At 38.7% G+C, this 15,303-nt stretch overlaps 1 protein-coding gene across 1 annotated transcript in view; it reads left to right on the forward strand.

The window, feature by feature from the left end:
• Nucleotides 1-15,303, forward strand: part of SPTA1 (spectrin alpha, erythrocytic 1) — a 76,265-nt gene that overhangs the window by 40,726 nt on the left and 20,236 nt on the right. The window contains exons 28-39 of the mRNA XM_032151897.1: nt 439-538; nt 648-845; nt 1,637-1,780; nt 2,621-2,724; nt 3,066-3,228; nt 3,500-3,631; nt 4,155-4,292; nt 4,476-4,580; nt 5,908-6,116; nt 7,259-7,379; nt 7,987-8,108; nt 9,330-9,462. Coding sequence (XP_032007788.1) covers nt 439-538; nt 648-845; nt 1,637-1,780; nt 2,621-2,724; nt 3,066-3,228; nt 3,500-3,631; nt 4,155-4,292; nt 4,476-4,580; nt 5,908-6,116; nt 7,259-7,379; nt 7,987-8,108; nt 9,330-9,462 — 1,669 coding nt within the window. The remainder of the gene's footprint in view (nt 1-438; nt 539-647; nt 846-1,636; nt 1,781-2,620; nt 2,725-3,065; nt 3,229-3,499; nt 3,632-4,154; nt 4,293-4,475; nt 4,581-5,907; nt 6,117-7,258; nt 7,380-7,986; nt 8,109-9,329; nt 9,463-15,303) is intronic.

Raw genomic sequence — 15,303 nt, forward strand, 5'->3', positions numbered from 1 at the left:
TATCTTCAAGCCCTAGAAACCACTTAAAAGGAACAGTAACCAACAGAAGTAATGAAATATATAACAGTCAAGGATTCCAGAGGTCTAGGTTCTATTGAAGATGTCTGCTTTTAGTTATATCACATAGGCAAATTAATTATCTTTTCTAAGCTGACTTCTTTATCTCCATAATGAAAACAAAAAATTCCCAGAATCTCTGCAGGATTACTGCAAGAATTGAAAAAGATAATAAAAGTGAAGAGGCTTTCAAATACAAGGGATTGTTATCATTAGGTGATATAATAAAAACAGCAAACCTAAGATCTGTAAAGCATATAAAGCCAGATAAAAGAATGTTATTCTGGAAATGTTTTCTAGAGAATGGAAAACTGTAGGACAAACAGCACTGTAGCAAGTTGCAAGATTTTCTTGTCAATTCCAATGTGTCTATTTATCTAGGGATCTGCAGAATTGGATCAGCAGCATTGGTGGCATGGTATCATCACAGGAGCTGGCTGAAGACTTAACTGGCATAGAGATCTTGCTGGAGAGACATCAGGTAAAACTACAAAAGCCATAGCCACTGATCACTTGATCTGAAGCCTCTACTAATTTTAAAATTTCCAATGGAGTTGGCCTCGCTGATTTCCTCCCCCTTTTTCCCACAGGAGCACCGTGCTGACATGGAGGCAGAGGCTCCCACCTTCCAGGCCTTAGAGGACTTCGGTGCAGAACTTATAGATAGTGGGCACTATGCTAGCCCTGAAATTGACAAAAAGCTTCAAGCTGTCAGGCTAGAGAGAGATGATTTGGAGAAGGCTTGGGAACAACGCAAGAAGATCCTAGACCAGTGCCTGGAGTTGCAGGTACAGCAAATTTCCCAATTGTTAGGCAGGTTCAGTAGTCTGTTTCTTCTATGCAATTTTATATGGTCATTACAGGCTCAGTTCACTAGACTTTCCATGTTATAAACACAAAGGGAGCTCATCTCTTAATTACCTAGCATTGTACTATGATTTCTATACCGATCATTGTCATATTCTCTGCTCTTTCCTGTTAGAAGAGCCAAACAAGATGGTGATCAGTCCTGAGCATGAGGTGGGTTGATTATCATTTGTTGATTGATTGAGGAATTGATTGGCTGATTTTTGTTGAGACTCTACTCTGTGGAGGCTCGGAGTGCCGTGAAGATTAGTAAGATAGTTTCCTATTTCTTAAATAGTGAAATTAGACATGTAGGTGGATTTTACTAGTACAGTGAGGTTATTATTAATAAAACAAAATGTACGAGTGCTTTGAGGCTAAAGAACAAAAAGTGATTAAAGCTTCTGGGGGAAGTGAGCAGTTGTGTCACAGGCTACCCTTCAGGATAACGTTTCACAGAGTCTTAAGGAAATGACCAGCCAGTATTAACAAGGTTTAAGAAATAGGAAATAGCACCCCAGGAATTGGAGGTAGCTTATACATAAACATAAAGTACATGTTTGGAAAAGAGGAAAAGTTCCAGTACAGCTAAGATTTGTCACATGACTGTTTCTTGGAAGATGGTAAGTACTCCTTGCAAAACTCTTTGTGTCACGATCATGAAAGAGGTGTAACATCATTTCCTCCACGCCACCTGGACTATACCATACCCCTCTCATTTAATTCCTCATAGATGTTCCAAGGGAACTGTGATCAAGTTGAGAGCTGGATGGTGGCACGTGAGAATTCCCTGAGGTCAGATGACAAAGGTTCCTTAGACAGTCTGGAGGCCTTAATGAAGAAACGGGATGATTTGGACAAAGCAATCACTGCCCAGGTAATAATGACTAGTAAAGGAGTTAAAATAATAATCCATAGTAATAATAACAGAAATCCTATACATTTGTCTGGTTTTATAATTTACAAACATTTTGATTTACTTTGTTTTTTTTTTTTTTTTTTTGAGATGGAGTCTCATTCTGTCACCCAGGCTGGAGTGCAGTGGCATGACCTTGGCTGACTGCAAACTCTGCCTCCCGGGTTCAAGTGATTCTCCTGCCTCAGCCTCCTGAGTAGCTGGGATTACAGACACTCACCACCAGGCCCAGCTAATTTTTGTGCTTTTAGCAGAAACGGGGTTTCACCATGGTAGCCAGGCTGGTCTCGAACTCCTGACCTCAAGTGATCTACCCACCTCGGCCTCCCAAAGTGCTGAGATTACAGGAGTGAGCCACTGTGCCCAGCCCTGATTCTTGTTTGCTTCTTACAGAAAAACTGAGGCAGGCAGGGCAGCCTGACACTTGACAGACATTGTTTCACCCAAGTCACAGGCAGAAGTGGACTCTCTTACTTTAAATCCAGCATTCTAAACTCTGACTTTTAGGATTGATGAAATAGTCATTTCATCATCTCACTCAATACAGGATTCACCCTCTACAATGGTCATGAGAAGTGTCTGTTCTTTAGGGAACTCAGTACCACACAAGTAGCCCATTATTAGATGTTTCTCCTCCTATTAAGTTGAAACCCGCCTCCTTGTAAGGCATTTATTGTTTGACCCTGAGTATATCTTCTGACTCCACAAAGAATATCTTTATTCTTTTCTAGGAGGGAGTCTGGGATTGCACCAAGGGCCTAATCTCCAGGCATCTGGGCTCTTTCCTTTTCCTTTATTTAGGAAGGGAAGATCACTGACCTAGAACATTTTGCTGAGCGCCTCATTGCCGATGAACACTATGCCAAAGAAGAGATTGCTACTCGGCTCCAATGTGTACTAGACAGGTCAGGCCTGAGTGATTGTTTTATGTGCTACAGGAAGATGTAGCAAACTGACCTCTTTGCTAGCATTGAGATGGGGGAATACTCTGACTTCCTGTCATTTCTAGGTGCCTCAAACTATCTTGACACCTATGCAGACTTTCTTAGACTTATAGAATGAAAGACGTGAAAGATGAAAGATATCTTAGAAATTAACTGGCTTTAGCACTGCATTTTATAATGAAAATAATAAGACTATATGAGAAGAAAAGAGGCATGTTGGCAAATGGGAAGATTTATGGATATGGCATCAGAGCATGGGAAGGGTGGAGGAGGGCATAGAGTGATCTGGCTCCATCCTCTAGGTGGAAGGCTCTCAAAGCACAACTGATTGCTGAGCGGACAAAGCTTGGAGACTATGCCGACCTAAAACAACTCTACCGAGACCTTGAGGAGCTGGAAGAATGGATCAGTGAGATGCTGCCCACAGCCTGTGATGAATCCTACAAAGATCCCACTAACATTCAGGCAAGTCCAAAATAGGAACCTTGGAAAATTTCACCATTCTGAGCTTGTTGGTTGGATAGTCATCACCCTTGATACTTTAGCACTTTCTCACTGTTGAAGCTACCATGCCTGCTCTCAGAGGCTTCAGAGTCTGATGTGGAGCAGGTTCTTCAGAAGTCACCATCACCTCAGTTATGATAGAAATATTAGCCCTTCCTTTTAAATATAATTTATGTAATCTTGTCTCCATAAATAAAAAGATAATATAATTTCTGTTTTGTTTTCCCTTCAGAGGAAATACCTGAAACACCAGACCTTTGCAAATGAAGTCTATGGCCGAGCTGACCAGGTGGATGGCGTCATCAACCTGGGGAACTCCCTGATTGAGCGTAGCGCTTGTGATGGCAATGAAGAGGCCATGAGGGTAAAGCTCAGGATGAGTTTTGGGCTACAAAGGCACATGAAGAGGAATCATTTACTCTTTCAATGTTCCATGAGTAGAAATATAAAATATGTTCTGTGACCATATCACAGAAAAACAGTCTTCCCTCTGATTGTTGCACAAAGAAGGAGAAAAGGAGTGATGCCCAGACCTTATCACTCCCATCATACTCAGTACCTGGAACTCTTAAGAAGGCTTTAGGCTTAATTCCAAAGTCTTACTATGCTTGTTTTACATTTTCTATCCCTTCTGCCAATAGTTTTTTGGCATTTGTGTGTCAGTCTCTTTACTCAACACAGGACCCTTTTTTCAAACTTTCTCTTTTGTCCAACAACTCCTATTGTTTTCCCAGATTAAGTATAACTGGTTTGAAATGTATGATATTCAAGTATCAGCAAATTTTGGCTAGTTCCTACCTTCACAACCTTCCTACATTATTCTCTTAAGTAGTCACAGGGCCCAGGATCCTAAAGACTGTAATGACTCCTCACTATCCTTGGGTTAGGAGCAACTGGAACAGCTGAAGGAACATTGGGATCATCTGCTTGAGAGAACAACTGACAAAGGGCAGAAGCTCAATGAGGCCAGTCGTCAACAGAGGTTCAACACAAGCATCCGGGACTTTGAGTTCTGGCTCTCAGAGGTAATTGCACCTGGAAACAGTAGAGGCACAAGAGTTTAATACACACTTGTCAGACAAATGAATTTGTACATGGGCAATTTCCTTGAACCTTCCTGGGAAAAGGTTGGGGACATAGCTGCTGATATTATTCTCCTTAAAGGCAGTTTCACCTGGCAGCTTTATTGCTTATTTCTCTATTTCCAGGCAGAGACATTGCTGGCCATGAAAGATCAGGCCAGGGACTTGGCTTCAGCAGGAAACCTACTCAAGAAGCATCAGCTATTGGAGACTGAGATGCTGGCTCGAGAGGTAAGTAGTGCTGGCATCCCTCTCCTCTGGGCAGAATAGAAATATTTCTGGCTTTTCTCCCTCCCATCTTAGGAGACTATTTGAAAACATAGCCTTGCAAAATTGTTCTTAGTGTTCTCAACCAGCAGTCATTTTAACTAGGTAAAATTAACGGGCTGTGAAGACATTAAAACTGTCACTGATAATCAATTATCACTAAACTATAGACTCTAAGATTCCAGAAAGTGGACCCTAAAACCTATCTTTTTTATCTTTTACTGATGCATACATATAAGCCAATTATCTTTAAGCTATATATTTGATCCGGTATTTGAAAGAAAGTGGAAGTTTACTTTAAAGAATTACAAACAAAAAATCAGATGGGGGCATGTGAAATGAAGTTGAACTACACATACACTTTGGAAATCCTGTCAAGGATTCCAGTTGCATCCTAATAGCAACCAAAAATTTGTCCTGAGAGCAGTGATAAAAATGCTGACAGTTGTTAATTTTATGCTAAAGAATTTTATAATTATCATTTTACTTGATAATACAGATACACATAGAAAAGGCAGGAAGTCAAAGGCCTTGGGACTTGGTGATGTTTCCTGTGACATCACTAAGGGGCTGGGTTAGAATAGGAGTAGACACAGAAGAGATAGGTGTGTTCAATGAGCAGCTAAGAATGTTGCCCGTAGAGTAGTTCTTGTTGAATATTGAATCAATCAATCTGTGGCTGCCAAAGTTGGTACTATCAAATCATCAATCTGTGGCTGTCAAAGTCAGTATAAGACAGTCTTGTATGGGAACAAATGATTGCCCACCAAGATTTTCCTTTTTTTTTTTGGTACTGGTTCAAGCAATTCTCCTGCCTCAGCCTCCCAAGTAGCTGGGATTACAGGCACATGCCAGTATGCCCAGCTAATTTTTGTACTTTTAGTACAGACGGGGTTTCACCATGTTGGCCATGGTGGTCTTGAACTCCTGACCTCTTGATCCACCCGCCTTGGCCTCCCAAAGTGCTGGGATTGCAGGCATGAGCCACCGCCCCCGGCTGATTTTCTTTTTTAGTTGGGGAGAGCAGGCAAATACTGAAAACATCAGAAGGAGAAACGGGACACAGGCTAAACGTACAGTTTGAGTAATGTAGTCATGCTACCTCTGTTGTTCCCACATATGGCCCTTCTCCAACCTGAACATATGCGAACATGTATAACACATAATTAAACTCCATATCTTTAAAAGCAATCCATTTGGCCCTATCTTTGAGCCAGACCAGCTGTTGTTAGTGTGGGATCTGAGTAATGCCTGTACTATGCTATTCACTGAGTATCTTGAGACTTTCTAGGATGCACTCAAGGACCTGAATACATTGGCTGCAGATTTGCTCTCCAGCGGGACTTTCAACGTTGATCAGATTATGGAGAAAAAAGACAGTGTCAATGAGCGTTTCCTGAATGTCCAAGACTTGGCAGCTGCACACCATGAAAAACTGAAAGAGGCCTATGCCTTGTTCCAGTTCTTCCAGGATCTAGATGATGAGGAATCCTGGATAGAGTATGTGCCACCAGCTCAATATATGTGGATAATCCAAGCGAGTAGATAATCCACCAAACTTGTTCCAATTTATGCTGAAATGAAATGTGTAATTGTTTCTTGAAGATAGCATTACTTCATGTTTGCCTCAGCTTAAAATTAACATTGGTTTTATTTTTCCCAAATTCCCTTACTGGATGCAAGCCAGAGAAAGACAGGTGTGGAGGAAGTGAGGAGCAGTTAACATACATGAAAGGAACAAAACTAAGAAGCCATCTGCATTTGCTGTATAGTTCATAGAATGATATGCCATACTCACAGGGACACCTGGGCATTTACACAGCTGATCAGATCCTTGTCATTCTATACCCAGTATATCTTATATGACACTGAATTGGACACTCAGTAGAGAATATTACAAAGTATCTGCCATGGTTTCATTACTGATTCTATTTTTGTTGTAAAATATGATTGGGAAAATCTTAGCAAATTACGGTATTTTGCCTACTTCCCATTTAACCTGCCTCATCATGCTTCTCTTCTACAAAGCTGCTTGATTATTATGAGTAATCAATAAATTAGAGGGAAGCACAGTGCATACGGCAACAAATAACATGTTTTAAAAACCTTTTTGGATAAGACCATAAGATAGAATAATCTTGTCCATGTAGTCTTCGACTGTGCTTCGTGGTGATGCTCAGACATTTTACACTTGGAAGCATCCCAACTGCCATGACTCCTATGAAATCAGCTCTTTATACCCATTCTAGCTGAATTTATTATTGACATTAATAAGTGAAAATAACAAAAGCCGTGGAGGTCATATATAATTTTCACTTTTTTTGAAATAGGAAACATTAGTGTATATTCTTGAGCAAGAAAGAGAAGATACACAGGTGGACAGGCAAAGCGACTAATGGAAAGGCTGTTACAGTTGTGCCTATGGTGGAGATCAGTATGTTACTTTAATTTGTATTGGCTCAGTCAGAAGTTTTGCTGCAAGCCTCTTCCACTAATTATATTTTTGGTCATTGGCAACAGGGTACTACAGAATTTACAACCACCTTCACCACCAGCCACACACATAGTCATAGAAAGCTATTGCTGTAGGATGACCTTAGATGTCTAGACTCCAAACTTCCTGTTTTCTTCCTTGATTTTAGGGAGAAGTTGATACGAGTGAGCTCCCAGGACTATGGGAGAGATCTTCAGGGCGTTCAGAACTTGCTGAAGAAGCACAAACGCCTAGAGGGGGAGCTGGTGGCACATGAGCCTGCCATCCAGGTAGGAATAGAATACCAGATCTGAAAATATAGAAATCATCTTATAGCAACCCCTCGTGTTACAGATAAATAAGAGGGTGCTACAAAATGTGAAAGTAGGATGTCAAGGTCAGAGAGAGTTAGTCAAAAAGTTTACAAATATTCTTTTCTCTTCCACATTTAGCCTCCTATAAGTAGAAGAGTTCTGAACAAGAACCCATGCTCTTCCCTGGAAGGAGCACTTTTAACACTCCTGGGGAGTGATTGACAATTGGGATGCAGGTTGGGACATCTGGGAAAACTGTACTTTAGCCATCTGAGAAGAAGGCAACTCTGGGTCTGACTTGTGAGCAGGGTCACTCTGTGACCATGAATAGACCAAAAAGCAGATTATGGAGAGTAGACTAGTGCAAGTACTGATACATTTGCAAAATACTTGGGAAAGTTTAGCATAGCAAATCTTCTTGCAGCTTTCATCATTCTCCCTGGACTTTCAGGACCCTCACAAAGTCCTGTGGAGTTTATAAATAATCTGGAAGGTAGGATGGGCTAGATACTTTGCTCAGGGACTATGGCTAAATGGGGAGAGATTGTGGGGTAATGGAACATGAATCGGGGTTGTTCTTCAGAATGTGCTGGATATGGCAGAGAAGCTGAAAGACAAGGCTGCTGTGGGGCAAGAGGAGATCCAGTTGCGGCTGGTTCAGTTTGTTGAACACTGGGAGAAGCTCAAAGAGTTGGCCAAGGCCCGGTGAGTGGGGTACAGAAGGCCTAGTTCCCTTCCTGGATTTTGGATATTGGGCAGGTGTTGGGAGGATACTTAAGTGCCTGCTCAGCATTGTCTACTAACCCCAACTACCTATCTCCTTAAGTCCCTTCTCAAATGCCAAGTCTACCACAAAGCTTTCCTCCATATACCCCAGGCACAATGATCACTGCCTCCGTTCTAAATCTACCTCTCCTTCTGCATTTACGTGCAGCTGTCTTTTATTATTGTTTTCCTACATGTGTTATCCTTCATATCAGGTTATTAGCCACACATCTGTTTTGCTTTATCTCCAAGTTTTCATATTATATGCAGCCTTTAGTAATGTAAGGATGAATAATTATTGTTCCCTATAGCCATATAGCCAATTTGAACCACATACCCAATGTATCAGTCAGTTCTCACATTGATATAAAGAACTACCTGAGACTGGGTATTTATGAAGAAAAGAAGTTTAATTCACTCACAGTTTCATAGGATGTACAGGAAGCATGATTGGGAGGCCTCAGGAAACTTACAGTCATGGCAGAACACAAAGAAAGAAGCACATCTTAGCAAGGCAGGGAGCGGGCGGGGGCGGGGAGAGTGCTAAACACTTTTAAACCATCAGATCTTGCAAGAACTCACTCACTATTGTGAAAACAGCAAGGAGGAAATCTGCCCCCATGATCCAATCACCTCCCACCAGGCCCCTCCCCTGATTCATAGGGATTATAGTTCAAGATGAGATTTGGGTGGGGAAACGGAGCCAAACCATATCACACACATAGCCAAATATAACAATTTCTGTCTGTAATTCCATTTTTCCTGGGGGGCTAAAAGGGAGATTCTGGCACTTTGTGGTGTCTTCATCATATACGAAAGAAGGCAGTGCTCAGAGTAGAAAGAGACATTGTGTCACTGCTGATATTCTCCAACACTGAAGTCATTATTTCCCTTTTTTTGGCTAGGGTGGGTTTCCTGCCTCCAACAAAGTTTCTTAAGATAGTAGATGGTGCCACAAAATGAACTTCTAAAGCAGGCGTCTCCTCTATTTCACAGCAGATCTTCACCACTCAGCAGTAGGCATGTATTATATTGTGTTGAGGCTATGGCTGCCTTGTGAGAATAAGCTGGTCTGCCTGAATGAGATTGTGCCACCCCACTGTACTCCCACTGCTTACCAGTTTGTTCTTATTCTCACTGGGGCTTGCCACCTTGTTATAGAGGACTTAAGTTGGAAGAATCCCTAGAATACTTGCAATTCATGCAGAATGCTGAGGAAGAGGAAGCTTGGATCAATGAAAAGAATGCTATGGCTGTCCGAGGAGATTCTGGAGATACATTAGCTGCTACTCAGGTGAGGAACAGGAAGAATGAATCAATTTTCTTCTCCTCAATTTGGTTATTTTCTTGGGTAGTCAATGTTTTTACCTGTAATATTAGGACATTTTTCTGGTGAAAGAAGATGAAGGAAATACGAATAATCCTGACAGTTTTAAATACGAAAAATTAAAGTCCAAGCATGTAAGTGACTTGCCCAAGATTATGGAACCAATCAGGCGTGAAGGCAGGACTCAAATCTTAATTCCATAATCTGTGATCTATGAGTCAAAGAAATAATGGTTAAAGACCTTTCCTTACAAGTTAGATTCCTTGTAGATTATAGATTTTGAAAGGATTCCCTTAAATTTTCATGTTACATTGATTTGGAAAAAAATCTTCTTATGTCTGGACATTGGCTGCAGTTTCAACAAAATATAATTTTAGAAAGAAGGGCTTACTGGGCAAAATGGTTCCACAATTTATAGACATCCTTTTAAATGCAGGATTGGGTTTCTCTATAAAGAAATGAACAAGTAATCAGTGTGATCTTGAGTTAATGTAAATTTTGACAGCTTTTGAGAGTGATTACAAAACAATAATGTATTAGGAGTTTGGAAACTGTGCCTAGTAACCCTAAAAATTGGGAGTTTACCAAGAACTCTTTGTAGAGATTAATTCACTTTAATGTGATGACATAAGGAAAGGCTTAGACTTGCAAAAGATAGCTTAAACCTATACAACATGTAATTCAAATTATCAGCTCCTCTTCTTTGTAAGTCTTTTGGATCATGCATGTGCACCCCACTGCACATGTTCAAGCATTTTAAGGCTTCATATCAAATGCTCTCAAAGACTTCCCTTTCTTTAAAACAGAACTTTTTCTTTTTTCTTTTCTTTTTTTTTTTTTTCAGACAGAGTCTCACTCTGTCTCCCAGCCTGGAGTGCAGTGGTGTGATCTTGGCTCACTGCAAGCTCTGCCTCCCGGGTTCATGCCATTCTCCTGCCTCAGCCTCCCGAGTAGCTGGGACTACAGGTGCCTGCCACCATGCCAGGCTAATTTTTTTGTATTTTTAGTAAAGAAGGGGTTTCACCACGTTAGCCACGATGGTTTCGATCTCCTGACCTCATGATCCACCCACCTCGGCCTCCCAAAGTGCTGGGATTACAGGCATTAAAACAGAACTTTTTATTTTGAGAATTATAGATTCACATGCAGTTATAAGAAATAATATAGACAGATCTCATGTCTTTTACCAAGTTTTCTCTAATGGAAATATCCAGAAAAGCAGTATATCATAAATGGGATATTGACATTGTCAAGATTCAGTTAAGATTCAGAAGGCTACCATCATCACACGGATCGCTGATGTTGCTTTTTTATAGCCACCTCCTCTTCCTGCCTCTTCAAACTGTGGCAACCACTAATCTGTTCTACATTTCTGTAAGTTTGTCATTTCCACGTTGCTATACAAATGAAATCATATAGTATGTAACTTTTGAAGATTGACCTTTTCACTCAGCACCATACTCTGGTGATTAATTCTGGTTATTGTGTATAACAATAGTTTATTCCTCCTTATTGCTGAGTAGTGTCGTGGTATAAGTATATCACAGTTGAACCACTCACCTGTTGAGGGGCATCTGGGCTGTTTCCACTTTTTGATGACTATGAGAAAAGCCACTATAAATATTCATGCATAGATTTTAATGCAAACATAAGTCTGTTTCTCTGGGATACATGTACAGGACCCCAATCACTGAACCATATGGTATCTGCCTATTTAGTTTTGGACCAAAAAAAAAAAAGAAAAGCCAAATTTCTTTCCTGTTTGTATGGCTGTAACATTTTACACTCTTAACAACAATGCATACATGATGCAGTTTCTCTATATTCCTGCTAGTATTCTGTGTTGTCACTACTTTTATTTTAGCCATTCACATAGATACATAATGATATCTCATTGTAGTTCATATATGTATTTTCCTTAGTGGGTAATGATGTTTTACATTTTTTGTCATGTGTTTATTTGACATCTGTATATTTTCTTCAGTGAAATGTCTTTGTCTATGTTCTAATTGAATTGTTAGTTTGTTCATTTTGATTTGTTTTATTGTGACAAGAACACTGAACATGAGATCTACTCTCTTAATACATTTATATGTGTATGACATATTATTGTTGACTATAGGTACAATGTTGTAGGCTGTATAGAAACGCTCTCGAGTGTTTTCATCTTGCTTGACTGTAATTTATGCCTTATGATTAGTAAAACTTCAATTTTTTTCTCAGCCTCTGGTAATTAGCATTCCACTCTTTGATTTTATGAATTTGTCTACCTCATATAGGTGGAATCATGTAGCATGTATCTTTCTATAACTGGCTTATTTTGCTTAGCGTAATGTCCTCAAGTTTCATCTATGTTGTCATATGTTGCATAACTTTCTTATTTTTTAAGAATAAATGGTATTTTATTGCATGAATATACCACTTTTTTTCATCCATTCATCTGTTGATGGACATTTAGGTTGTGTCCATATCTTGGCTATTGTTAATAATGCTGCAATGAACATATGGATGCTAATATCTTATTGAAGTCATTATTTCCTTATCCTTTTGGATAAATACCCAGAAATAGAATTGCTGGACCATAGGTAGTTTTGTTTTAAATGTTTTGAAGAATATTCATGTTGTTTTCTATAACAGCTGTGCCATTTTGCATTCCCGCTAACAATGTGAAAGGGTTTCAATTTCTGCATATTCTCACTAACACTGGCCTTTTATGTTTTGTTAATAGCCATCCTGACAGGTGTGAAGTGATATCTCATTGTGGTTTTATTTGCATTTTCCTAATGGTTAACAACGTGAAGCATCTTTTCATATACCTGAGAGGCATTTACATGCCTTTTTAGGGAAATTTCTATTAAATTTCTTAGCTCATTTTTATTATTTTAAAATTTATTTATTTCAATACTTTTTTAGGTACAGGTGGTTTTCGTTATATGGATAAGTTCTTTAGTGGTGATATCTAAATTTCTGGTACACCTGTCACCCGAGCAGTGTACACTATATGCAATATGTAGTCTTTTATCCCTGACCCCTTTCCCACCCTTTCCCTCAAGTCCTCTAAGTCCATTATATCATTTTAATACCTTTTCATCCTCATAGCTTAGCTCCTATTTATAAGTGAGAACGTAAGACATTTGGTTTTCCATTCCTGAGTTACCTCACTTAGAGTGGCCCTCCAACTCCATCCAGGTCACTGCAAACGCCATTATTTTGTTTTGTTTCATGGCTGAGTACTATTCCATGATGTATATATACCACATTTTCTTTTTTTCTTTTTTTTTTTGTGAGTTTACTATCATCATATTTTTTTTTCTTCTTTTTTTTTTATTATACTTTAGGTTTTAGGGTACATGTGCACAATGTGCAGGTTTGTTACATATGTATCCATGTACCACGTTGATTTCCTGCACCCATTAACTCGTCATTTAGCATTAGGTATATCTTCTAATGCTGTCCCTCCCCCCTCTCCCAACCCCATAACAGTCCCCAGAGTGTGATGTTCCCCTTCCTGTGTCCATGAGTTCTCATTGTTCAATTCCCACCTATGAGTGAGAACATGCGGTGTTTGGTTTTTTGTCCTTGTGATAGTTTACTGAGAATGATGTTTTCCAGTTTCACACCGGTTAGAATGGCCATCATTAAAAAATCAGGAAACAACAGGTGCTGGAGAGGATGTGGAGAAATAGGAACACTTCTACACTGTTGGTGGGACTGTAAACTAGTTCAACCATTGTGGAAGTCAGTGTGGCGATCCCTCAGGGATCTAGAACTAGAAATACCATTTGACCCAGCCATCCCATTACTGGGTATATACCCAAAGGACTATAAATCATGCTGCTATAAAGACACATGCACACGTATGTTTATTGCGGCACTATTCACAATAGCAAAGAGTTGGAACCAACCCAAATGTCTAACAACGACCACATTTTCTTTATCCACTCATTAGTTGGGCAATAAGTTGGTTGGTTATTTTTGCAATTGCAAATTGCACTGCTATAAACACAAGTATGCATGTGTCTTTTTCATAAATGATTTCTTTTCCTTTGGGTAGATACCCAGTAGTGGGATTGCTGAATTGAATGGTAGTTCTTTAAGGAATCTCCATACTGTTTTTCATAGTGGTTGTACTAGTTTACATTTTCACCAGCAGTGTAAGAGTGTCCCCTGTTTACCACATCCACACCAATATCTATTATTTTTTGACTTTTTAATACGGCCATTCTTTCAGGAGTAAGGTGATATCTCATTGTGGTTTTAATTTGCATGTCCCTGATAATTAGTGATATTGAACATTTTTTCATGTTTGTTTTTAGCCCATTTTTAAACCAAGTTATTAGGGGTTTTTTACTTTTATTTTTATTTCTTATTTACTTTTTCGTATTGAGTTATATTAGTTCCTTACATATTTTAGAGATTAACCCCTTATTAGAGAAATCATTTATAAGTATTAACTCTCATTCAGTGGGTTGCCTTTTCACTCTGTTGATTGTTTCCGTTGCTGTGCAGAAGTTTTAGCTTTATATACTCCCATTTGTTTATTTTTTCTTTTTGTTGCCTGTGCTTTTAGTGTCATATCTATGTAATCATTGCCAAGACCAGTATCATGAAGATTTTACCCTATGTTTTCTTTCAGGAGTTCTATAGTTTCAAGACTTACGTTTAAGTCTTTAAACAATTTTGAGTTGATTCTTGGGTATGGCATAAGGCTCGTATTTCATTATTCTGCAAGTGAAAAGCAGTTTTGTTAAAGAAGCTGTCTATTCTCCATTGTATATTTTTGGCACCCTTGCCAAAGAACAGTTAACTACATATACATGAGTTTATTTCTGGACTCTCTATTCTGTTTCATTCATCTATGTCTGTTTTTATGCCAATACCATACTCTTAATTATTGTAGCTTTTTAATGTATTTTAAAGTCAGGAAGTGTGATTCCTTCAGCTTTGTTCTTCTTTGTCAAGATTGATTTGTCTATTTGTGGTCTTTTCTGATTCCACATAAATTTTAGAATTGATTTTTCTATTTCTGTAAAAAACGTCATTAGGATTTTAATAGGGATTTCACTGACTTTGTACATCACTTTGCGTAGTATTCACATTTTAACAACGTTAAATCTTCTAATCCATGAACACAGAATGTTTTTCCATTTGTTTGTGGCTTCTTTAATTTCTTTTATCAATGTTTTGTAGTTTTCAGTGTATGAGATTTCACCTCCTTGGTTACATTTATTTTTATATATTTTATTATTTTTGATGTGATTGTAAAAGGAATTATTTTCTTAATTTCTTTTTCAGATAGTTTATTGTTTACAATTTCTAAACCGACTTTTATGTTTTGAGTTTTATTCTGTAACTTTGCTGATTGGTTTACTAGTTCTAACAGTTTTTTATGGAGTGTTCAGAGTTCTCTGTATTTAAGATTATGTCACTTGCAAACAAAGAAAATTTTACTTCTTCCTTTCTTATTTAGATGCCTTTTACTAGGACTTCCAGTACTATCTTGAATAGAAATAGTGAGAGCGAGCATCTTTGCCTTGTTCATAAACCTAAAGGAAAAGCTTTTAGTTTCACCGTTAAGTACGATGTTAGCTGTGGGCTTTTCATACATGTACTTTATCACGTTGAAGTAATATCCTTCTGTTCTTAGTTTGTTGATGTTTTTTATCATGAAAGAGTGCTGAATTCTGTCCATTTTTTTTTCAGAATCTATTGAGATGATTTGGTTCTATCTGTTATTGTGTCAATGTGTTGTATCACATTTATTGATCTGCATATGTTGAACCATCCTTGCATCCCAGGGATAAATTC

Source organism: Hylobates moloch, unplaced genomic scaffold (genome assembly GCF_009828535.3).
Source record: "Hylobates moloch isolate HMO894 unplaced genomic scaffold, HMol_V3 SCAFFOLD_5, whole genome shotgun sequence".
NCBI classification, from domain to species: domain Eukaryota; kingdom Metazoa; phylum Chordata; class Mammalia; order Primates; family Hylobatidae; genus Hylobates; species Hylobates moloch.